At 41.8% G+C, this 25,393-nt stretch overlaps 1 protein-coding gene across 3 annotated transcripts; it reads left to right on the forward strand.

The window, feature by feature from the left end:
* The first annotated feature begins 731 nt into the window (after positions 1-731).
* LOC110951537 (protein FAM222A) lies at positions 732-24,128 on the forward strand. Of its 3 annotated transcripts, none has more exons than XM_022194646.2 (3): positions 732-1,085; positions 11,933-12,098; positions 21,537-24,128. In XM_022194646.2, the coding sequence occupies exons 2-3, from the start codon at positions 11,969-11,971 to the stop codon at positions 22,934-22,936; spliced, it is 1,530 nt and encodes a 509-aa protein (XP_022050338.1). In that variant the 5' UTR covers positions 732-1,085; positions 11,933-11,968; the 3' UTR covers positions 22,937-24,128. The 3 variants fall into 3 exon arrangements, with proteins under 3 accessions (XP_022050338.1, XP_022050335.1, XP_022050336.1); XM_022194643.2 differs by having other exon boundaries at positions 733-1,085; positions 11,930-12,098; XM_022194644.2 differs by lacking the exon at positions 732-1,085 and adding an exon at positions 8,005-8,852 and having other exon boundaries at positions 11,930-12,098.
* Positions 24,129-25,393: the final 1,265 nt, after the last annotated feature.

Genomic DNA, 25,393 nt, shown 5'->3' on the forward strand with positions numbered 1-25,393 from the left:
TAGAATTTTACATTATAATAAGTTTAAAATATTCTTAGCGATAAATCCAGTATTTCCCTGTCTTTAAGATGGATTCTTATCTGTATTCCAAATGTTTGTACAAAGGGTTCTATTCATATATCAGTCAAAACCTGATTTATATGGCACTTCATTCCTAATAACATGGGGAAATTAAATTCTCTCTGGCTCGTCACACTTTGATTTAGAGAGTGATCAAAAGATAAATCCAGAATCTTCTTTGTAAAAAAAAAACAACTGACTATAATATGCCAAAAATTAAAAAATGAAACAAGAATTTTGAAGCTGGCTGCATCTAGTGTTCAGATTTCTGTTAATTCCATCTCAGTTACATTGGCAAACTTAAAATGTTGGGAAACTTGTAATCCAAAAAATAATTGTCCTATCTTAAGCCACCAAGTGGGAGAGTTTCATATTGATTTCAACACATGAGTTAAAGAAGTGTTTCCCTCTGCTCCTGCACACATGAACCAATTTGGAGTTGATTTTACGCACCTTTCTGGACCGATCACATGTTCAGGAGTCAATAAACCAAAAAAAAAAAAACAACTTGCATTTGTTTTGGGATAATCGGTATCGGATGTCCTTCCCCTTTAAGTCTTTCCTCTAAACGGGAACGTGTTTCCTTCGGCATCGCACAGCGGCCGCCTTCTCTGCCACAGGATTGGCCGAGCCGTGGGAATATTCAAATGGCAGCTTTGATTGATTGGCCCGGAGCCGGTTTGAGCAGCGCAGAGGACTCATTTCCATTCCGACATCCCTCCGTGAGGCTCACACGGCTCGGTCGGCTGCCGAGATGATCCACGAGCGGCGGCTGTTTCACGGGAAAAAGCCCGATCGGGTGAAATGATCTTCTGTCTGGTGAACGTGTTGTCGAGGACGCGCAGTTAAAAAACAAAACAAAACAGGGATCATCCATGGATGTTTCTCTCGAGGTTTCCAGTGCGCATCAGCGAAATCAGTGGCCGGATTGCTTTTGCAGAGGAAATACGCCTTCCGAGCAGGAGAACAACCAATCAGCCGTGGAGAACCAAAGATAAACAAGCCTTATGATAAGACAAAACTCTGTAAGACACTCTTTATGTTTCCTTTTCTCATCATAACGCTTCACTGTGTGAGAAAATGCGGAAAATTGAGTTTTTCCTCATTTAGTTCAGATTTTTTTTGTTTGCACTGCATCTGATTTGTTTTAGAATTGTGTTTAATATATAATAATAATTTAAAATCATATTTAGGGTGTTGTTATGATGCTTCAGTGTTCAATGTGAGGATTGATTTTAGGTCGACAGCGCTGAAGTGGTGAAAGATGCCCAGTGCGCACTAATGGATAGGAGCGTCTCGCCCTTACTATACATCATTACAGCCACATACATCATATCTGTGGGCTAATTTGTATTCACATGAGCAAAGTGCAATGCGAGTTGGTTAATGTGTATTTAGAGTGATTTATTTAACAGCACGTAGTGTCTAAAATGTGTTTAAACAGAAGGAAGAGCAGGCCTGAATTTGTTATTGCATGCGTAAAAGGACATTTGCATTACAAACACATGTAGTTTTTTTTTTTTCTTTTTCTTTTTCTCTTCCACTACTACCAACCAGTATCTGTGTGCACACGTGAATTGGATGACGGCTTTTGCGGCTACTGAAAGGCGCTTTCCCTGTCAGCATCTCAGTGGATATGGGAAGTGCTTTGAAGTATATTATCGGTCATTCAGGGGCTGCCTCAGAAGGTTTCCATTTCTATTGTCTAGAAGCCGGAGGTGGGATCATCGCACCTCACTGCACCGGTGGCAGCCGAGGTTGAAGGTTACCCGCAGCAGAGGTTCTTATAGATTATTGGCCAGGTGTGAAATTCTACCCTGCATGCTTTCCCCCCTCTTTGCTTGTGCCAGATCCTTTATTACCCAGAGAGATGGGATGTCACAGCTTTACCACCAGAGGCACAGGAGAAAAGCCTGCAATTTGGTGTTTTATTATCCTCTTTTCTTTTTTTTCTGTTATTCCGTTTTCTGGCTACAAAATATGTCAACCCCCTTTTGGGTTTATTTTTATAGACATTTGGCTCATTTTTCTATAAACATATGTAAGTCATGGCTTTTGATGAACCACATTGAGAGCCATTTCATCACACAGTATATTAGTTTGACTCTTATAAATCTGCTCTTAAATCTCACTTTACTTTTAATGCTGTATGTTAACACTCCATTCTCAGCTAACGGACAAGTTGCAACTAACTGTTTGATTTTGTATTCCTTTTTTTGGTCGCCTGCTCTAAATGTGTGTTCTCTCTGAGCCTGAACTTGTCAGAGAGGCTTTTTAATTTGCATTGCATCATGAACAGCCAATGTAAACATATATTTGGCTCATTTTTCTTACTTATGAGTTTCCTTTAAACATATTAAATCATGACTTTTGATAAACCACATTGAGAGCAATTTTATTACACAATATATTAGTTTGACTCCCATAAATCTGCTCTTTCATTGAGTCTGGAGACGTTTAATGCTGCATGCTAACACCCATTCTCAGGTCTCAGGACAAGTTGCAAATAACTAATTCATTTTTTTGGTCGCCTGCTCTAAATGTGCGTTTTCTGTGAGCCTGAACTTGTCAGAAAGGCTTTTTCAATATGCATTGTATCATGAGCAGCCAATGTAAACATATTTTTGGCTCATTTTTCCTTACTTATGAGCTTCTTCTAAACATTTTTAAATCATGGCTTTTGATGAACCACATTGAGAGCCATTTCATCACACAGTATATTAGTTTGACTCCCATAAATCTGCTCTTAAATCTTACTTTCACTGAGTCGGGGTGTGCTCAGTGCTGCATGTTTAAATCCCATTCTCAGCTGCAACTAACTATTTTTGATTCCGTATTCACTTTTTCTCGGTTGCCTGCCCTAAATGTGCGTTTTCTCTGAGCCTGAACTTGTCGGAGAGGCTTTTTTAATTTGCATTGTATCATGAGCAGCCAATGTGCAGGTATCCCCATGGGGGTTTCCCTCTGATCTCACATCACAACCCAGCAGTAATTCCAACTCTGTGAAGAAAAGGGATTTGTCATTTGGCTGCCTGCTTCCCTTTGCTTTCTCAGGAGCGAAGCTGAGCTCTGATTTATTGTGAAGTTTCCCCAGGCTCGCTCAATCTCCAGGCCTGCCGAATTACTGAATGGAGGAAACAGCTCGCCACGAGAATGACCTTTTCTTGGAAGATTATTACCCAGGCCAGTACGAGGACCGATTAAGGTCATGTCTCCTTTTTTCTCTGCCGTGTCATCCATTGCCTTGCTTTTAAGGGCTGTTAAAGTGTACAGTGAATTTCCTGCTGTGCATTAGGAGATGGTTAGCAGACTGAAGGATAAGGTGAAGCAGAGGATGTACATGCACCCAACCTTTCTGTCAGTCTTTCTGGGATAAATGTCAGTGGTCCGGTTGCTTAGCAATTTCTCTCGTGCACCCTTTTCTAATCACCTTTTTTTTATCTGCCCTGAGATGTCATGTGTCATTATGAGTATCCTGCCATCTTTTGAAATCTGTGTAATTGTTCTTTTCATTCTAAAAGGATGAGGGGGTAGCGAGACGTGGGTTAGGGGTGGAAGGTTAAAGATGGGGCCTCCGAGGTTACTGTGGAGGGGACGGGGCTGCTGAGGTCATTATTATTATTTCGTCTGCACGCTGCTGCTCGGTAATTACTTTAAATTAATGATTAACTTACTGCCAAATTGCAATTGATGCATCGTCATTTGCCCCCGAGAAGAAAGGCGGTGAGATGATTACATCATAAGTTGGTCCACAGATCAAAGACTCTCATGGAAAATTATAATGTTTCTGCGATGCATGGTAAGAGAGCTTCTCATTAGGTTATCTCCCACATAAGAGACATATAGGCAGCGCTTTCTCTGCAGTTTTTAATGAGTTGTATGTTTGCTTGAGGATTTTAATGGCTTTAAGGAATCAGTGACCCTTAACAATGTAACGGTGAACTAAGCAGCCAGAGGGTTGTCCTCGGGAGTAATTTATGTTTGTCTAACGTAAACTCATTTCTATCTTCTTCTTCCTCGTGGAATCGGAGGACTAAAAGTGATCCTGCCTATAGATGAGTTGGCCCAACATGTAGTTACAATCATAGTTTGCATCTTCTGGGAAAAAGAAGTTATCTTCCCACCAAACCTACGGCTCACTCTTTCAGGATCTGCTATCTTTTGAAGTCAAGGTTTTCCAAAGGCTGGGCCACATAGCCGTAGCTCTTTGACAGTGAGTCTCAGTGTGCATGCTGGGATTAGGATAAGATAAGGCTCTGTTTACCCTCTAATGCTACCTTGGCATTGGCCAGACTTTACCCCATGCCGTGTGTTTCTTTTACCTTGGCACCGGCTATGCGCAAGGGCAGATTTGGGTCAGTCCAAGGCTTTCTACTCCCAGCCACGGATCCAAGGCTGTTCTCAAAGATAAGACTTAATTGTGCAGCTGTGGGTGCATGGATCCATTTTTGCTCAACATCTTTATATGTCAAAATCCTAAATTACTGTCTTCCCAATAACAAATCCAACATTTAGAGCTCTTTTCTCTGTTGGGTTTTCCTTTTAAAAAGATACGACAATTTGCAGAAATGAAAGAGAAATAAAATGTTAGACAATAATTCTAGTTCCCGTTGATTATATTGGATATGGTGACTGCTAATCATCGCACCACTACTGTTTTGAAAGACAAACTCAGTGAAATAATCTCTATTAACTCCAAAGTAAATGATTAATTGTTTGTCAAAACTGCAAACCTTGTAGACAAATAGTGCTGCTGAAATGATTGGTTCAAGCTCTGATCTCATGGACTTGTGCTGTTATTCATTTCAAACTATTTGTTACAGCAGCGTTAAATGTTAAATTCTGCTGAAAATACTCTTGAATAATGTTTGTGCTGAAGGTGATGAGACCTTTGCATGATTACAGAAAGTGTGGTCGCAGCTATGGTCGGATTTGTGAGGAAAAAAAACTCTGCATCTTTACATCTTTCGTGCCTAGTTTAAAAGTGGAGTCTGTGATTATGTAGTAAGATTGTTAAGGTTTAACTTGTGGGCATATCTGGATAGTTAGCATGCATCAGAACAGGCAGTTTTCCACTTCAGGACCTCATCTTCAGGCATGTACACCTTTTGTGTACACGTTTTGACTGCAGAATTTCCCCCTGTAGGATCTCCTTCAGGGCTGCTTTCAAGGGGAAAAAAGTATCTAATCTAAGGTAGGCATTTGTGACCTGTGAAAAATCAACTGACTGGATAAATTCTGGGAAGACAGAAGCAAAAAATGCCATTTTTTCCTGCTCTTTCATTGTTCTCCTCTCAGACATGATCATTAACAATGTCAAATTTGCCATACATTCTCTAACACAACCAACATGAAAGTAGCAACCATTTCAGGCTCCTTTGTTGAATTGTTGTTGTGGAATGATGTTGCCAAAGGTGTCATTAAATTATTATGTCACCTCGTAAGTTGAGCGGATTCTACACCACAGTGGAAACAGGGAGGCTAAATGAGCTGATTGGGGGACTATTTTGGGAAATCTCCAAATCCTCTTAAGCCTGCTCCAGGTTCCTACAGTTTAAACATCATAGACTTTATGTTAAAAAAAAAATGGGAAAAAGATGGGGGTAGCCTGAAGGTCTGAGAGGTGAAGCCGGTGTGGAGGCGCCTTAAACCTCCATGATTTTTAATGGCCAGCAGGGGATGACTTCAAAAAGAAGTTTAATTGTACAAAAATCAATAGGAAAACGATCCTACTTTTCCCACGAAACACGAACAAAAACCCAAGTAAACATTTTCTTAATTGGTTCATGATCTCAAATGCCAGATCCAACCTTTTGAATACAGCGTAATGTTTATTTTTTTAAATATGCAGCAGGGTACAATTTAGCGAAAGATTAACAGGTCGCTAAAGTATCACTGTGTTTAGTGTTCTTTCCAATCAGTCTGAAAATCCATCACTCACTCATTTTATTTGTTTTCTAAAGATGAACATAGCAACGACAAAATGCCAAACTGGAGGTTTTACAATGGTAGTGGCCAAATGAATGGGTGACATCATGGTTGCTATGTCAGTCTTAGATATATAGTTTATAGTTTGCTTTCACTGTTGCCTTTCTGCCCCATCTTCCTTTCCTTTCACTTTCCTTCTGTCCTGTCTTTCAACACGAGCATACACCAGCTCAAAATGGACACATGGAACAGCATTGTGTGTTTTGGTTTGAGCCATTTTGTGTGTTTCCCAATTCACAGAGCCAGCATGTACAATCACTGTATTGTTTTTCAGACAACAAGCAGACAATGAGGAGATATTCACTAAAATTTGCAACAAGAGTCTTGGATCAAAATTGCATACTCTACCTTTACATGCTATTGATGTTGATTTCCAAACAATGTCAGTTAGATGCAGTAAAGAAGAAAATTGGAGAATATATGCACACCAAAATGAGCAGAAAGCTACTGGCAATGTAGCTAATTGATGGAGAAATTCTAACACTGTATATATTGCTTCTGACAGATTTGTAATGAATTTCGATTTGTTTTTATTCTATTCATAAGCCGCATTCAGGGGTGTTGCAGAGGATTAGCACAATTTGAACGTAGATGTAGGCGTATAAGGAAACGGTGTCACACTACAGCGATAATTTCATACATAAACAACTTTGATTTATATTAGCTTTTGCTCGATTATAATGTTCTGTGCACTGGTGAGAGAGCTGACAGACTATTAAAGGTTGTCAGTGGATTTTCAGACTGATCTGCTTCATTGTAACTCAGCCGTGTCAGAGATAAAATGTTGCTTGGGAGAAACTGTAATGTTAATGTTTTTCTCAGTCATCCAGCCATTAACACCACTTGATTTACATCCAACTGAAAGCTCTGGACATCTGTCTGAATATTGCTCCGCGATAAATTGCATAAATTTTGTGCTTGCGTGAAAAATTTATAGGAAACGCTTTCTAACGCTGTTGTAATACCTTTTTACAGGAGCTAATCTCAATGGTAATGAGGCTCATTGTTATCAGCCGCAGGCCTGGAGTGTTCCTCCAACGTGGAGCAGACCCCGGGTTGTTTGGTTATCCTTTATGTGAACCTTTGTGTCTCACTTTTTAGAATGTCTTTTTTTTTAACTTCCGCTACACAGAAGCAGAAGAGAGAAATCTGGGTCTCTCTTATATGCCATTCTGATACCAATTATGTAAACTGTTATAGAATTTAACCAGGCCAGCTCTTATCGGCTAATCCAGAAGTAATAGATTCTATTAAAAATGTATGAGGGGATTGGGGGTGATCTGTGTGTGTGTATGGAGATGAATCCAGCAGCTGCAGCAGCACTGCTGTCTAATTCTGTCTGTATATAAGACGACTTGTCTGGTCTCCATTACTTCGACAGGTTCCTGCAGAACCTACTTTGAAGACGGTATAAAAGCCATAGATAATATACAATTAATTATACAGCAAGTGGATTGTTGTCATCCTCGTTCAAAAAGAGACTCTACTTCTCCTCTTCCATAATGACTAATTGTTCTTTGTTAGTCATTTTTTTTATTCCTAAATTAACCTTCTACTTTTTTTTTTTTTTTTTTTGCTTTTGTGCTCTTTCTCTTTCCCCCTTTGCTCATCTGCAGCTTCTGCATGGAAGGAAAGGAAAACATTAGCATAGCACTCATGCTAATCCACTCAGAGAGTGAAAAGGGTGCCTCGTCTTAAACCTTTTTCATTATCATCTAATTATTAACTGAGGATCCTGAGAACTGCTAACAGGAGCTGAGATGCTTCGGGGGTGTGTGTGTGTGTGTGTGTGTGTGTGTGTGTGTGTGTGTGTGTGTGTGTGTGTGTGTGTGTGTGTGTGTGTGTGTGTGTGTGTGTGTGTGTGTGTGTGTGTGTGTGTGTGTGTGTGTGTGTCTCCACGTGTGGAGAGCCAGTGTGCATCTTTTATCTGTGCATTTCATGTTTGTTGAGAGGGAGGTTCTTTGTGCAATTTGCTTCTATCTTTGCTCTGACCTTTGATGCTGCTTGAAGTCATAAAAGACTCCAGAAGGTCAGACAGATGCTCTTGTCTGAGTCTCTGTATAATTTAGGGCTTTAGCCTGCTTTGATGGATATTCCTGCGCTGCTGCTTTGTACACCCAAACAGGTAAAGCGAGTCATGAGCCTTTTCACATTTTCCTGAAGTAGCGGTGCATTGTGCGGGTAATCACGCATATCCAGCTTTATTATCTCTACAACTTTGATCACATAGGGTGGATTGTCTGCTTAGATTGTCAGGACATGAATGGTGCAAGTTGGATGATGAAATTTAGCTGGAGGTTATATTTTTTTTGTTGAACAGATGCTATTAAAATTCAGTTTAAAGCATCAGCTGCGCTTCTTAAACTAAAGTCAGTCCATCACCTCCCTCTTCACTTGACCTTATCGTCTCCCCAAACACCCCGTCCTGATCCCAGGACAGATATCACTTCAGAAAATGAAGCACTTTTGCATTCTGTCAATGACGAATGGGGGGCGGAAGCTTGAAAAATAACCGCCAAAAACATTCTTATCACAACACCACGGGGAACAGTCAGATGGACTGCAGAGCGCAAGGTCTTTATCTCCCAGGCAGACCCCTCAGTGGACCACATCACGCTTCTTATCAGCTGCATGAATGTCGCCTGAGAGTGGCGAGAATTAACCGTCCTCGCAGCTTAAACTTTGTGTCCTTTTTCTTGTTATGCGTGTCAGAGACGTCCTTGAATACATGAGGCTCTGGAAGTGGCAGGACTTTGTGAGAAGCTTCGCATCTGGCTTGTAACCTCGACCGTAGTGGCTCAAAGGTCAGTTGGAAAAGTCGCTGCTGATTGAAAAGTTGATTGACGAAAGCTGCTTTCATGAAGGAGGCTAACACTGATCATTACGTTAATGACAAGGTCCTTGATCCTATTTGTGAAGGTTGAATGGAGCTGGGCTAAAAACTGCACTTTTAAAGATTGCTGACAGTTTCTTTGCTGTTGTCCCATGTTCAATTTCTGTATCATTTCAGCCACATATGATTGTGATACATCCTCATGGAACATCATAAGAAAGCGCCAAACACAAAACATCTTTATAAGCAAAACACGGAGGGCTGGAGAGCTGAAGTTGCTCCAGGGCTCAGCCTAGATAATATCGTGTTCGGGATCACTTTGATCTTCTATCTCTCGTCCCTTCTTTCGAGTAGCTGTATTCAACAGAGAGAAGGAAATTTTAAGCTTAAGTTTTCATAAAATCTCTTTAAATTTTAAATTTAAACAGCGGCATAAAAGAAGCCATCATTACTTGTACTTTATGTGCCATTTCTGGCTCCCTTCTCTGCTTTCAGTGAAACTTTCTTCGCTAAGCCACCGCTGGCCTCTCTTTGAATTATAATGCCTTCCTTGATGTATTTTCTTCCAGCTGCAAATTATGGGAGTAATGGAAGGTATTCCAATTCATGTCTCATTTTCTGCTTGTGAAGGGATTTCCCTGGAGATGCCTTCTCTCTCTTGTGTTCCTTCTGCCTTTCCAGTATCTCCCTCTTGACAAATGTGTGGTAATGGAAGGGTTGTTGTGAAATTGCTATTATTTTCAAAATGGAATCTGACCATATTGAGGCTTTTAGCTCTTCAGATGTGTGTGCTGAGATGAGACAGGTTGCACTGAGCAGTTTGAAGTGAGCTTGTCACCAAGGGACAGATGTTGAGCGGAGGAGGGGAGCGGGGAAAGGAAGAGGGAAGAGTGGAAGGAGTGAGGTTTTTTTTCTTTTTGGCACCTGAGTAAAATAAAAGCCACTCTGTCTCTTCTTCCTTTTGAGGCGAAGGTAATCATGTTTCTGCAGCCCGTCGCTGAACATTCTGTTCTGTGGTTGACTTGCCTTCGCTGCCCTCCGAACCCTGCGGGAGAAACAAAAACAAAAATCCAGAAGAGCCTTAAAACCAAACAAGGAAAAAGGCAGTCTGACAGCTGTACGCTTCGGGCTTATATCAGCCTTATGGGGGACAACGGCATTGTAAGGAAAATACGGTGCTTCCTTTTGTGGATTGGTTAACTATTAATACTACTTACATCTGTGATATTTTACATTGATAGCAGTTGTCTGTCTAGATACCTGATTAACATACAGGAAAATGTATTTTATGGTAGCCTGAGGGTTTTTTAGTTTTGCAATGCTGGCATTCAAATTTGCTGACTCTTTCAAATAATCAAAGCGAATGTCAAAAGTGATTATCAGTGAAATATTCCCTCACTGCCTGGCGTTCTCTTCACAATGATTGCTTCAATCAGCACAGCTGTGGGGAGGCGCAGTCCTGTTCAGACACAGGCTCTCATTTCCACTGATAATACTTAACTCTGCAAACAGCGCGGCCTATTTTGGGGAGCAAGCTGCTTTTGGCTCTCTCCGCTGATCAATACGGCCATAAATTTATAGAACAAGAAACCAAGGTCTCGGGGCCGGTTAGAAATTGAATCGCACGGCCCGAGGCTACGAGAGGGTTTGTAAATGATCTGTGTGATCGCAACCGACAGAACAAGGTTGATAACAGGAAAGAGTTATCATAACAAGAAGGAGATGGAGTCGTCATTAAAGTGATATTTTCTTAAATGTACTCTGCAGTTCAAAGAGGAGCTGCTGAATGCTAATATGGTAAAAGGACCCAAGTGGGTGCAGAGTTTGATATTCAAACTACCGAACTAACATGGAAGATACAAGACTGCAGTTTCCTTCTAGAATTAAACTGATGTTTGTTGTAGGAGTTCGATTGTACGGCTTATCATTTGATGTTTCTATCATTTTGTTAACTGTGCTACTTCAGCACTAAATCATAAAAACATGAGAACAGAAGTGCTGGAGATCAGTTATCCGTAGTGATATTTTTAAGCCATTATTTTTGGTACTACTGTGGTCCAGACTGGTCTTGCAGAGTCAGATCATTCTGCTATAGGAGAAGTAACGCTCTGCTGTTTGTATTTCTTTAAAGTAGTCATGAACATACTGGGCAGAGCTTAGTCAAGGGTGCAGCAACAGTATCCCCTGAAAATAGCATCAGGGGAGTTGTTTTGGTGGAACATTTGCATACAAGGAGACGAGGACTCTCATTAAAATAGCTAATTTAACAAACTAGCCGAGCCGCCTTACTGCACAATCCAAATCCTCTGCAGAACTTGTAGTTTTCAGTGTGGCAGGTTGCTGCACAGAGGTTGTTGTTTCCTGTAGTGAGGCGGATTTTGAAAATGCTAACAGAGGTAGGTAGCGTATATACACAGCCAATGACAAGTTTATACCCACAGTCTATGTCAGATAATGATAGATAATGTGCTCTAGCCTGACAAAGCTCAGCAACAAATGGAGGAATTGCTTTTTTTGTGCAAACATTCATGGTCCCCAGAAGATGAAACCGTCTGTTTTGTCTGTGGTACCCAGACTCGGTTTGGTTTTTCCATGGCTTTTTTTCTTTAATTCCTGCAGCAGATCACTTTTTTAAATTATCTGATGAAATTTTCTCCTCAGTTGATTTTACTCACCATTATATCTTCCAGAAAATGAATTTCATTGACTTTCTCCGGCATCAAGTTGACATTTGTGGTTAAGACTGAAAAATCTCAACAACCACTGAATGAATCACATTCATGCCAAAATCCAAATCAGTCATTTCAGATCAATTACCTGCAAAGTTCATCCCCATTAAGCTCAGCTGTGCTTTGTGTTCTAATGTGCTAAACGCAATATGTAAAACATGGTGAATATGATGCCTGTTGGCTCAAAGCACTGCTGTCCATAAGGACAGTCTCATAGGGCCACTAATGTGTCAGAGTCTGGCTTGCATAAAGACTACTTTATTTGGTGTTAAAAGTGTTGACAATAGAATAAAAAAGCTGCTATTTTTCTTTATTTCAGCAGGTCTACCCAGGCTGTGCGCAGCCCTAGTGAACTATCATGCTGGCCTGTATCCAGAGACGACAGAACCTCTCGTCGCAGCGTTTGGCCTGCACACCCAAAAGCCTCGATGTTCCACCACCGCCATTACTCCTGCCGGTACCACCACTGCAGCCATGCATCCGCAAAGGTGAGTCTGTATGAAGCAAAGTAAACACCACAAACATATACGCAGCGCCTTGGTCACGTAGCTGACTTACTTTGTAAAAGTCACACTCTGCTTGACCTTCTTGTCTCCAAATTAACGTAAAAAACATGCAAAGTTTTTTTTATCAGTGTGCTGAGATTTCGATTGCTGTGAGGCTTCTTGAATTAAAATAATGAGCCCCTTGATGATGATGCCTGTTAATTGGGTTAGCAATCAGTGTGCTCCTGCAGCGCGAATGCATGCAGGTCAAAGTGGACTCTAAAATTACAGAGTTAATCAACTCTCCCGTACAGGGTTACTAACGATGTTCACATTTTGAGCAGAAAGTGCTTCATGTCAGTGCCGTTTGACCTTCATCTTGACTGATTATACCGCGTTCGTTGAAAGGTTGAGTGGGTATCTTTGGGACTGGGATTTGTGATTAGATTTCTTTCAATTAACTGATTAAATGCAGCGTGTCTGCAGATTTAGTTCTTGGTCGGAACCTTGCTTTCTTGATGTACTCTATGTTCATGTTATTTGTGCAGCAGTCCAAATTGCATAGTCTTTTCTTCCTGGGCAGCCTACATTCACATAATGAGATCACAGTGCCACAAATGAATTTATTCTGCTGTGGTTTCCTTTTCTCTATTGCTTTAAAAATTGCTGATGCATTATACTTCTGGTCTGAAGCTACTCTATATCGAAGATCTATATCTACTTACAATTTAATTGTTCTACTGGGTGTGTTTTTCTCAGTCTTATGAATGTCCTTAGCCATGAAGCATAACTTATTTTGCTCGTTTTATAGACGTTCTGTTTTCCTTTCGGTGTAGGTGTCGTGTTGTTATTATTTTGAGGCTGTGCTATCATGCATCATTTATTGTGTTTTATTGGGACCCATGAGAGATTAGCTGCTGCACTGCAGAAGCTAACAGGGATTGTTGGGAACGAAAAGAAACAGAAGATCTCAAATTGTGGTTTCATGGAAGTCAAGAGTATCCAAATGCTGACTGAAATATTGCACACCTTTTATTTTTCCTCTGACAAAAAGACAAAATTTGATCCACAGTCTATGTAAGGGGTGTCAAACTCATTTTAGTTCAGGGGTCACATGTAGCCCAGTTTGATCTCAAGCGGGCTGGATCAATGAAATCATGGCATAATAGCCTATAAATGATGACTACTCCAAATACTTCCCTTTGTTTTAGCTCAAAGAAGCACTTTCTAAAAATAGTCACAGTTAATGGACTATCTTTTTTTTCAAAACAAACTGAAATTTCTCAAGAAAAATAAATTCAATTTCAACAATATTATGCCTCAGTTTACCATTTACACATTACAACTTACTGATCACGGTGTGTCTACGAAAGGCACAAGACATTCAGTCACAGGTTTCTGGAACTGAGCAATGTAGTATTTTACATTACGATCAAAACAACTTGTCAAGATGTAGAAATTATTTTAAATTCCCATCCATTTACACATCTGTGTAGCAATCCTGAGCATCACACCATACAAACTAAAGTGGGAATTATAAAGAAAGAAGGTTAAGTTGTCTCCCTGCCTTGTAAATGTATTGAATTTAAATATATACAAAAAAAAATACATAGAAGTTGTGGCAGTACAGTGGACAAATTTAAAATAGCAGTTAATGTCATCTCTGTAATTTTTACACTTTGCAAAGTCATCCCACGGGCCAGACTGGACTCTCTGGTGGGTCGGTTTTGGCACACAGGCCATATGTTTGACAGCCCTGGTCTATGTGATAGTTTGTCTATATACTCTAAATGCACTTATGTCTAGTCTGGGCTGGTTACCAGTAAATGTTTTGCTTGTTTCCATTGACCTGTGCATCAGAATATCTTGAATTGTACTAATCTGCAAAGTTGAATCGTCCACTGAGTGTGTATAAATCAGTAAATGCACATTTTGGAAACAGCATGGAAAGTATACAAAGCACATCATTATTTCCAGATTTAATGACCCTGTAATTACCAGATTTCAGTGACACCTGGACCCAACACCTGCACGTTCACACAGGAGTTTTCACTTATTTTGGATAATTAGACATCCGCTCAGGTCAGGTTGAGTGGAAACATGTCGCTCAGGTCACTGAACCCCATATACTTAAAAGGCCCATTAAAGCTGTCCTGATCTAACAGGTGCAACAAGACTAACAGGACACTCAGTAAGATGTGAGCCAACTGCGTTGCATAATAATCACCTAAAATAAATGAAAAGGCTGTGAGTTGGTTTGACAGACTGCAGCTAATTATTACATCTCTCTTATTTACCAGACAATGTGTATCCAACCATGCTCCAATCTGAAAGGCTGGAAATTCCATTCGTCTTAAGCTCCATCTACTCATCTCTCATTACCTCGGGTGAAATACCTCTTTGTCTTTTTTTTGTGTGTGTTATTAAATATTAATTGGGAATCAGTGGAGCACTTGTCTGCTAAATGTTGGAACAGAAGGGTCTAGTTTGCCTCAGGCAGAACCACGGATGCGTTTTTCATCCTGTTTACCTGCAGGGCCTCCTCCACCCCCCCTTGAGTTTTATGTACTGCGACTGTGCGTAGTGCAGAACCCTCCAGCTTCAGTCTGACATTTCAAGCACAGCCACGGGGAATAGACTGCTGATGGGTGCTCCGTCTGTGTGGTCCAGGCTTCTTCATTAAATGAGTCGTTGCTGGATCGAGTTAAATGGAGACAGTCTTTAGCCACCGCTGCGCTTTTCAAAGCCATTTCCATTTTTAGCTATCAATAAACGGAGCGAGCAGGACATGAGAGGTCTCAGCCGCGCAAACCCATGTGAGAGATTTCTGAGAAACGAGTGTTAGGAATTATGTGATGAGAGCGAATGAGAGCTCGGCTCCTCTCCGCTATCTCTGCTTGAAAGCAGGGGCTGGAAGTGCTTTTTTTCCCACGCTGCTGGCCTGCGCTCGGCTTTGGCTTTGTAGAGGGGAAACTTTGCCCAAGCTGGGCCAAGCGGCACAGAAACAAATGAGGAGTGACACTGGTGCAAAGAAGTATTCGCCAGACCCTCCTCGAGCACACATAACTAAGTGTTCAACCCCGAGGTTAGTCCGTTTTGCGAAGGCTCTTCATATATAGATTACTGACACAGAAAGACGATGGAAAAGGGAATATTGGATGGATGAGTGTTTTTTATTTTTGTGTGTTTACTGAAGAAAATTTTTAATAGAGAGGTTAGGGTGAGTGATATTTAAGAGCATGTGTTCTGGTGGCCCTGTGTGTTCCATGACATCGTGGATGGCTCTAAACACTACACTACTGTTGACATCTCAGCCTGAAACTTTTGGACAGTGTCTGAATGACACTCATTTTTGCTCTCTGTTTGGTCTTAACCCTTTGATGCACAGTGGGTCAGGAGATACCCATTTTCCATTGGATTTGAGTCACTTTTGACCCGTGTTGCGCATCAAAGGATGAACTGTCACTAGGTGTTGTTCCTCTATTATGTGGCCATTTTCTGCAAGAACACAAAGACATTAGTCTGGAGCACTGGTGGTTAATTCAACATGGATAATGAATTACAGGCGCTCCTGACCTTGTCTCTACTAGCAGCTGTTGTTCAACTGAGGAAAACTCTCGTCTTCTCTCCCTCATTGTGTTTTCTACAACTAAGCAACCAACCCCCATGTTTTCACCTGCGTTAGTGTGCGTGAATGCTCATGTGATGGAGTTTTTCAGGCATATTAGTATGCACAGTGATGATTTCTGAAATGGTGCGGTGTTTGGACAGAGATAATTTTCCTTTTACGATGCCATTTTAAATGAAAATGCATCGGTGTGGTTGTCATAGCCTCGGTCTCGGCTCCTATTGCTGAGAAGACGAAGCCAGTCAGAGGTGCGAATCAGATCAGTGGCACATTTGAAGTGTTTCATCACTGCAGTTGAGAACAGAGCCATCGTAGTTAAGTTCTCACCTTGTTTTTTTTTTTTAAAGCTACATAAGTTTTTACCTTTGACTTCACATCAAGGAAACAGACATTCTCTTTACTCTTGCACACAGCAGAGTTTAATGTCAATCAAAACAGCAGAAGCAATCCAGCTATGAGTCACCGAAAATTAACTGCTGCGAAAATGACTTATTTCCAGGGGGCACCTGAAATAACTCTTCCATCCCAGAAACTTTAACAAACAATAATATAGTCTTGTGCTTTGCTTGATTTGACTTTTATAAGCTCCCTTTTGGCCAAAAATAAATCAGTGCAGCATTAAACTGCGTTCACTCTTTGTATAACAACCAGTATCAGAAACTTCATTTGAGGTTGGAAATTCATTTTTTGGATTCTATATATATTCAGTCCCAGCAGGATATAGTTTGCTGATAATCCTGTAAATATAGGGGTCAAATGATTACCAGACTGGTCAATCATTTTGATTATCGGGATCAGAATGGCTGCTTTGGCGATGAAGCAGCCATTTTTCTCCATCTCTAGTCAATGTGTGGTCTCGATCAATGTCCCACCCACAGGGCTATCTGATTGGCTACACATCACAGGTAATAGTCAATCAACACTAAAAGCTGAGTATTGAAAAGTTCTTTTCAAATCAAACATCCATAAAACATTAATAATCTAAAGAATTTAAACAAAGTTTTGTGTTGGAGTTTGTATTTTGCTAAGATTTGATGCCAGTGTTTCCATTTTTACTGCATCAAGCGTTTATCGTTTCCAAATATCGGTTATCAGCCTCCTTGATTTCGAATAACTGACAATGTAAATGATCCAAGCTAAACAAACAGCAGAATTTTATATTCAGTTTGTAGTGAGAGGAGACTCAGCAGCTGCTAGCTTAGCCGTTTGCTCCGTCTAACCGGCAGATAGTCGATTGCAGGAGCTCGTCTCAAACAGATGAATGAAGGCAGGGCCAATTAATTACATGGTTCTAATGACTGGGCTCTTTGGGCCAACTGGGTGCATAGAGGAGGTTGTCATGGTAACAGAGAAATAGGTTTTAAATGCGTCGTGAATGTGCTGAGCCTAGTCCCTGGTTATTAAGGTAGGCCAGAGTACTTTAAATATCAGGATTATTGGTGTGGTAAACAAGTATTTATGCCTGCTGAGAAGCTGTTCTGTAATTAACTGCCAGTTTTTCGGTGCCATGTTCCTGCTCAGGATTTGACACTCGTAAACATGTTATCTCACAAAAGTGCTCCAGATAAGTCTTTAGCTTAACATCAAAGACCTGTGGGATTTTTTTCTTCTTTTTGGCTGGCAGTCCTGCCAACATATATGGATATTAGCGAGGAATATGAATTTAGTTTGGTTTTTTTTATCTCATGTGGGAATCATATCTAGCACTCATTCTAATTGTTTCCTTATGTTTTCCCTCTGGGCATGAAATGGTTTGGAAGCCGTGGTTTTGGAAACGCAATAAGCTTGTCCAACTCCTGTTTCAGCCCTGCCTCTGGGGCTTGTTTTGCCCATAAATTAGTGATTAACTCAAACTGCTCCAAAACAATGAGGTCTCTGCTCTAATCAGGGGGGAAATGGCTTCGAGGGTGACCACGGGAAAAAGATTAGCCAGTTTAAAGTGGTAGAAAGCACCGAGTGGGATTGTATGTGGGTGGAATAAAAGGTTTCGAAAGACCACATGTATATTTATCTGTATATCACGGGATGATTGGGAAAAAAAGCACAGATTAACTTTATGCTAATATTTTTTTTAAAATAGCCTTCTTAAGTTCAGAAACACACATGAACACACATAATAACTTAGGCCTAGTGGTGATTGAGTTTATTATTGGCCCCCCACCCCCAGCGCTTTCTTTCCAAGCATGTCCCCTGCATGGAGGGAGGAAATCAGGATTAGGTGTTTCCTATGAAAGTGTGCCAGTTTCTCTTTTGGTGCCATAACAGTTGAGCAGCATGTTTAAATCTACCAGGGCTCTGGATGCATCACACATCACTGTCATCATGCTCATTTTTAAGAAAAAATAAACATCGCAACCAAGCCTTTCAGCCCCGTCTGACTTGCTTCAATCATCCCTGTCTTAATGCAAGCGGGGGAAAATGCTGAAAGGTCAAAGAATGTTTAAGCGCTGCATAGTGGCCTCGGCCAAGGCTGCTCGCGGAAAGTGGCTGATGTTATTTTCTGTGCTGTTTTTCCATCTGCCTCTGCGCTCGCTGTCAGGGCTGAAGGGAGAAGCAGCGTGCAGTCTGCAGGTTCAGGGTGATTAAGTGCTTAAGGTCAGACTGCTAATTATCTCTCTGCCATTCCTTACCTCGCAACACATAGCTGCCATTTCCCCGTTGTCATGTGAACAGCCTCATATTTGTTTTCGCTTCTTATCTTTATTTTACAGCGTTGAATTTTGTTGTGTGACCACAGTGGCGGCGAGTAAAGAAACCTAGGGAACGGGGTCTCAATCTGTGGTGTTAAACTGCGAACGATTATTAAAATTTGCCACCAAATTAAACAGACAAGCCGCCATTTTGCATCCTCTTTTGCTTGTAATCCTTTACAGCCGAGTGGTGATCCCTCGTCGCAGGTTGCAAATGTAAATGAACTGTCACCACTTGAAGCAAACTCTACTTCTCTCCTCTCAGATTGTTTTTAGAGATCTGAAGGCTTTCTTGTCGCTCTTTCCTTTTCTTGTTAATAATCTCACGACCGCTGTGGTTCATATTTTGACCCCAGGAGGTTGGAATCACTGAGATAAGCTGACTTTGCTTTAATGACTTCCAGTTTGCCTTTGGAACATTTCTTCTGGATTAAACACTGACTAAAAATTAAACCTGCGTTAATGCAAACCTGCACGAATGATCTCAACTCCTCGAGGCAACAGATTGATTAAACTCATCGTGCATTTTCTTAACTTCACTGCGGTTTTGTTGCTTAGAAATTCTCATTTGTTACATGGAAACATTTCAGGTTGGGAGGAAAGCTGCCTTAATGTTTCACTTGTTGGTTGAAGGACAGAATGAGCTGCATGTGACTAATGCACTTACTGTGAAATACACCAGCTATTTTTAAGTAAAGCATTCCAATTCAAACGTTTTGGAGTGTGCACGTGACCTCTTGGGACGCCTGCAGAGCACCATGGAGGAGATACTTCATGCGCATCATCAGTTATCACTTTCTCTAATATGTGTGAGCCCTCATGTTGAGAGTTTGGGTGATACTGCAGCCTCTACACAGTAGGCTTTTTCTAGTTGGCAGCTTCAGAGAGAAACTTCAACTATCGCACACAGTGCCAGATTGTTGTAAATGAAGCACACATTTTAGATAATATCTGACTTCGGTGTTCTTTTTGGAAAGCCTGAAACAAGGGAATATTGTGAAGAACGGCTTCGGGATACACTTTGATTACTGCTACCACATGCTTTGGGAAAAACATCAGCGATTAGTAAACACGGCTGTGCTGAGCTCAGTTTACAGCCGTTTAACAGCACTGATCGGTACAAAATTCCTCAATTGAAACGGTTATAATTTAGATTGTGCTGCTCTCCACTAGTTTCTGTCACCTAAAATGATCCCCCCCTTTTTCTCGATGCATATGTCACACAGTAGCGGTCTTCAGATGATGAATCTGTGAATGCAGCGTGCCTATTTGCTAATGAGGTTTCCATAGTGCCACATTAAGGCAGCCGCAGTGGGAAGTGCAGCTGTGTTGTGTCTCCGTAGCTCTGACAGGGCTGTAATCTCTGGACTAACAATATCAGACACCCTGTGAAGACGTGTTAGCATTCAGAGTGTTTGAAGTGTTTGTGGAACGGCGAGCCGATCGCAGCGTGCAGGCCTCAGCGCTGACATTTTACTCCACCAGAAATGGCTAAAATGCCTGTCAGAGATTTGTTTTGCCAAATTAGCAGTCTTTGGCAATTGAGCAGCGTTACCAAAGGCAGGAAATGGAGGAATTTTGTGCGGCGGTAAAGGGTTATTATTTTTTAAAAGCTCCTTTCAGGTGCATACGATCCTCTTTTTCTTCTCTTTTCTGGTCGTGAATATTGTGCTTTTAGCCAGAAACTGTTATTGCAGCTGGTTTTTCCCGTTACCTCTTTCTCCTTGAGTCGTATTATGGGAAAGCAGAGAAGAGAGAGCTCACATCTTGATGTTGTATACAGTACAAACACCTCTCCAACATCCCAGATGTCATTGTTTTCTATAGCAGCACTACACTGTGATACATAATAAGCAGTGTTTTGCTTTGTTGTATTTCTCTGCAGAATTCATTCATGCTCCTGGCACCATGGTGCTGTTCCTTCTGCTCCGCTGGGAGATTGTTGGATGGATTGAACACTCCACCTTACCTCTTTCCTCCATTTTAAACACCCAATTTATTTCTTTCATGAGATGGATCTTGTAGATTGACTCATTTTCACAGTCGGGAGCCTCACTGTAGGCCTGAAATGAAATGAACTCCCAAATCAATTTCAAATGGGAAAAACGAGCGAGCTCTCCCCTGCATAGCTGGAATTGGTTTTGTTATTGAAAATGAAATGAAGTGTTTTTATTTTTTTGCCCCTTATTGCAGATTACAGCCGTGTTCTTTTGCCTGCTGTGATTTCCACCGGCTTACAGTGTGATCCAGGTTAATTTCAGCAGCTTTTCTTTTTATGTCAGAAATTCCATAAAAGTGTCACTCTGAAAGGTGGCGGTAATTTCTACCAGGTGATTTATTGTTTTTAAATGGGGCGCCTTTTCCACCTTTTCCGTAGTCGCCGGGAGTTAAGCAGCCATGAAATTGCCTGAATAATAGTGTTTAAATCCAATCTTAGTTTGTCCCGTCAGCTTTCCCGCACACAATTCAATCAGCGGCGCTCGTGATGATTGCTCTTTTTCCATCAGCATCAACTTTTCCTTCACAGTTTAGGCTCCGGGCTTTTACAGTAGAATCGGTTCAAGTTTATAAAAGCATAAAGTGGAACAAAATTTCACAGGCAGGAGCTGGGGATGCTTGAGTGATTGCAGAGTTATTGAGAAACAACACAAAAATGAGGCATGAATCAGCTAAGTGGATTGTAACATTTAAGAAAATGGCTAAATATTTATCAGTAATCTGGATACATTAGTCTTTTTAAAAATTACTAACCCTGCTTATACTAAGGTTTAATCTTATTTAACTTGAAAAGGGCAGTTTTTGAAACTAGACTAGACTTCAATCCCTTTTTCTGTGGTTTAATGGCACAAATGGCCATAAAACAGGCTCTTTTCTCCTCTCCTGTTGCTACATTTCATCTTTTTAAACTAATTCTGTGTTGAACCGATTCTGTATTAATGTCATTACGTGCTGATCAAACACTGCTGGAGGTGTTTCTTCCCTTTTTAAATTAGTTTAGAACACCGGTTGATGTCCACCATTATCCTCCAACACAGGTTTGAGACTGTAAAAGGGTGGAAAAAACAACAGATTTTGCCGGGCTGCTTATATTCTAATCACTTTCTCTGCCTTCTCTCTTCCCAGGCGAGCCGGCCTCCATGATTTCTCGCTACCCGTCTCCTGCAGAGTTGGACGCTTTTGCCCAGAAAACCGCCAACAGCCCGCTGTCCATCAAAATCTTTCCGTCAGATGTTCGGGTGCCGCAACACAAACAGCTCAACAAAACTGTCAACGGCTTGGATACGACGGGCCAACGCTACAGCCCCTATTCACACCCATACTCAGGAGGCTACCAGGGCTTGCTGGCCATCGTCAAAGCCTCCGTGGTGGTGAAAGGTGTGGTGAAAACCTCGGAGGGCAGGAGGACTAAACATGCAAACAGCCAGACTTCTGTGGCACCGTATAATAATCCTCTGAATAATGGCTACACAGTCAGACATGGGCATAAGGCCTATCGTATAAGCTCATGTAAGCCCCCTGATGTACCCATTGAGACACTTTGTTCTAGCGCAGGGATAGCCTCCGGAGATCAGAGTCTGGCCCCCCAGTCCGAGCTGGCAGAGGTTCAAAGCCTGATGAGGCAGATGAGCAGAGTTCCCCACAGCCAGGCCCTGCAGCTGGGGGGAGAGGCCCGATCCAGCCCCTCCCTGCAGGCTGTGGCTGCCGTGGCACATTCAGACTCAGACTTTGTCCTGGGAGTGCCGCCCCAAAGCAGTCTGCCTTTCGCGGGGGCAGTGCTGCCGACGCAGAGCGCAGACATAGCCAAAGCTGGATACTTGGAGAAGAGCGACTACACGGTGTGGCAGCACAAAGCTCAAATGCAGCAGCAGCCCTATCAGCAGGGAGCAGTGAGGATGTACAGCGTGAGGAACAGCGCTCAGGGGCACAGAGCAGCGGAGGCCGGGGTAGGCCAATCTCCTGAAAGCTGCATCCCTTTGGCGTGCTCCTCTCAGCTGCCGTACAGGCCGCATCCCGGCGGCGTGGGGCAGGAGCGGCTCAGCGGCTGCTCTCTGAACTGCGGCGCCATGCAGGGGGAGCTCTCCGTCGGTCAGTACTACGCCCCTCTCTGGGACGGCACTCCCAACGCTGACTGTTATACCTCTCAGGTGCTGGCTACGGGTACATGTGCAGCCAGGCCTAGAGACGTGGGGCTCCCCCATCCCCACCTCCACCCAAACCACCGCCACCACCACAACCACCATCCTCAGCATCACCAGCCACAGCTCCACCCTCCTCCTCCTCTTCCTCCTCCTGCTCATACCCAGGCCTACAGCACAGACCAAAACCTCTGTTGTGGGCTGCCTACTTCTAGCCTGTGCCATGCTGCAGTACTTAGCAGCAGCCTGCAGTCTCTGGAGTGCCTCATCAGTGAGATCCACCCTCCCTGCATCAAAGAGCGTATGCTGGGCCGTGGGTACGAAGCCATGGGGATGCCTCAGCTGCTGGAGCACCAACAGCACATCCAGCTCCCCGTCTACAGATGAGACGAGGTGCTGCCAGGCGTGACGAAACCTTTTATAGACGACGGAAGTGTCAGTTCAGACGTGTGAGGAAGAGACATGCCTTTTTTTAGTTTGTGCATGTACTGTATTTGTAGAAGGCTTAGCGTTATAAGCCCGAAAAGGTAAATGATAATCAAGATACAGGTTTATCCTATGGACTTTTTCATCTTTTATTTTTATATCCTAAATGGCCATTAAACATTTAATACCGACGCTGAGCACCTAATCACGATTACATCCTAAAATCCACTGTAATTGCTCTGTAGGCCTTCACTACAACGATGGAAACACACTGAACTGAAATAATCATCAATACCCCTCTGAAAAAAAACAACAACACGTACTTGAATCTGGGAAGGATCTCTGGTAACTGTTTTTGTGAATATACTGTATATTTTTACATAAAATTTGCTTCTTATTGGTGAGGGAACATTCTTCCACTGTTACCTGAGCTTTTAATTGTTGACCGCTTTCTTGTGGATTTTGTTTTTTTTTTTTCCACTTTTCACTGACTTTTCTGTTACCAATCAGTGCAACAGCCTGGAATATTTTGGATCATTTGCATACAAATGGGAATATTTTTTGTTGTACGGTCACAGATTATGTAATTTAACACATTAATTGATTTAACGCTCAGCTCGCTGTGTGAGGACCGTTGCATATCCAAATCAACACTGTGGCATTCAGGCCAAGAAACACGTGCCCTTTGGTTGTATTTTTAGCATTTATAAACTTTAAGAGGTTGGGTGAAGATTTTTGTTCTTGAATGAAATAAGGGGGTTTTCCTCTGGAAGGTTGACACTGGTTCACAGCGCCGTAGGTAAACTGGAGTGCCATGTTGAAAAGCAGGCCGTCTGAATCATTTACAGTGTCTTCTTCGTAGGGCTATATTATCTCCGATGGTTCGAGATGCGTGACTGAGTAGCTCTTTGTGTGTCTGCACTGGTTCTGTAATACTATTTATTTATGTCGGCCTGTTGAGTTATATGGCAAACTGTCTATAATTATAAAGTGCAATTATTATATATGAACATGTGAGCGCTCTCCATGAGTTTTGTTGATGAAATAACTACATTTTTGCAATGTATGAACCCCTAATCCCTCACTCCCTCTTTTTTTTTGCCTCTTCTTAATAAGGATTGTCAAGTAAATTAAATTTTCTAAACCCAGCAAATACAGTGTTATTACCTATTAATAGTCATTATTTGGCAAACATGCGGCCTTTATTATATTCATGAGTGATGAACCAGCGGTGGAAAGCTGAGACATTTTTCTGGTTTTATTGCGAAGGGATTTAAGGCTTAACCACCAGCCAGGTCTTTTTTTTTTCTCTCATTTTATTAAGATCCATCTTTTCACTGAAGGATTGCGGCTTTATAATATGATGTAAGTCAATCCTTAGCCGAAATGCATTGGACTGGTTCCTTTATAAATGATGCAAACTGAAAGCGCTAATTTTGTTATCGCTGTGAATTACGCCGAGCTCGAGGCAGAAGCCATTGAATACTTCAGGATACATGCGTGTAAATGAAAATGTGAGGGCCTCCTCCCACAGATATTACATTCTGATATAAAAAATGCATGCTTTCATGAAGATAAATTCACAAGAATATTACTGTTCACATTATTTAGAAACGGGCCGGCTATTGAATTGCTAATCTTCGATGATGTGCCTGCCTGCTCTTATTTTGCTGCATTTGTCCTCCTAAATTGGACGCTTTTGCTGCATCCATAGCCACTTTAAGTAGCCTATTATAAAACAAATAACCTAGATAGTGTGAATAATGGCATTAGATGCACTGTTGGGAATGAAACTGCACTATTGAATTGATGACCTCATTGCAGATAACAAATACGGCAGAGTTAAAGGTCAGCGGCTTTGTCATTGAGGCATTGTTGTAAATGATTTCCGGTGTTTAGCATGTTGTGTCCCGGCTTTGCTTGGAGCTCTTCCATCCTATCAGGCAGGGCTGCTGATAAACATACAGGATTATGGACATGCTCCTCTCGCTCTTGCTCAGAGACGATTAGCTCAAGCCGGGCTCCTCTGGGAGAGGAACCAGAGCCACTCTGGCCTCTGGGACGCACTTCAGATAAGTACGACTGGGCAGAGGAAGAGCATGGTTGATTTGGAGGATTAGGATACATGGAGAAGAGAGATTTCCCTTTAATTTACTTCAGTTTGCAGACAAAAGGTGTTCCAAATCAACTGTATCAACAATTTTGCCAGCAATTCTCTTAGAAGACGTTTTTGCTTGGCAGCTGGGGAGTCTTACATTAAGCAGACTTAAAGAAAACATTGATCAGAAGTGAATCATTCAACACCTCAGTCATCTATACTGCATAAATTATCACGAAACATTTCAAATATTTCAAGGCAGCAGCAGCGCCACAAATGTGATAAAGAGAGAGATAAAAACAAGTCAATATCGCCACCTA

This window comes from Acanthochromis polyacanthus, chromosome 18, assembly GCF_021347895.1.
Source record: "Acanthochromis polyacanthus isolate Apoly-LR-REF ecotype Palm Island chromosome 18, KAUST_Apoly_ChrSc, whole genome shotgun sequence".
NCBI classification, from domain to species: Eukaryota; Metazoa; Chordata; class Actinopteri; family Pomacentridae; genus Acanthochromis; species Acanthochromis polyacanthus.

Coding starts and splice junctions, on each gene's coding strand:
- LOC110951537 (XM_022194646.2), top strand. CDS start 11,969: ATGCTGGCCTGTATCCAGAGACGACAGAACCTCTCGTCGCAGCGTTTG. Junction 12,099..21,536: donor GCAGCCATGCATCCGCAAAG/GTGAGTCTGTAT, acceptor CTCTCTTCCCAG/GCGAGCCGGCCTCCATGATT.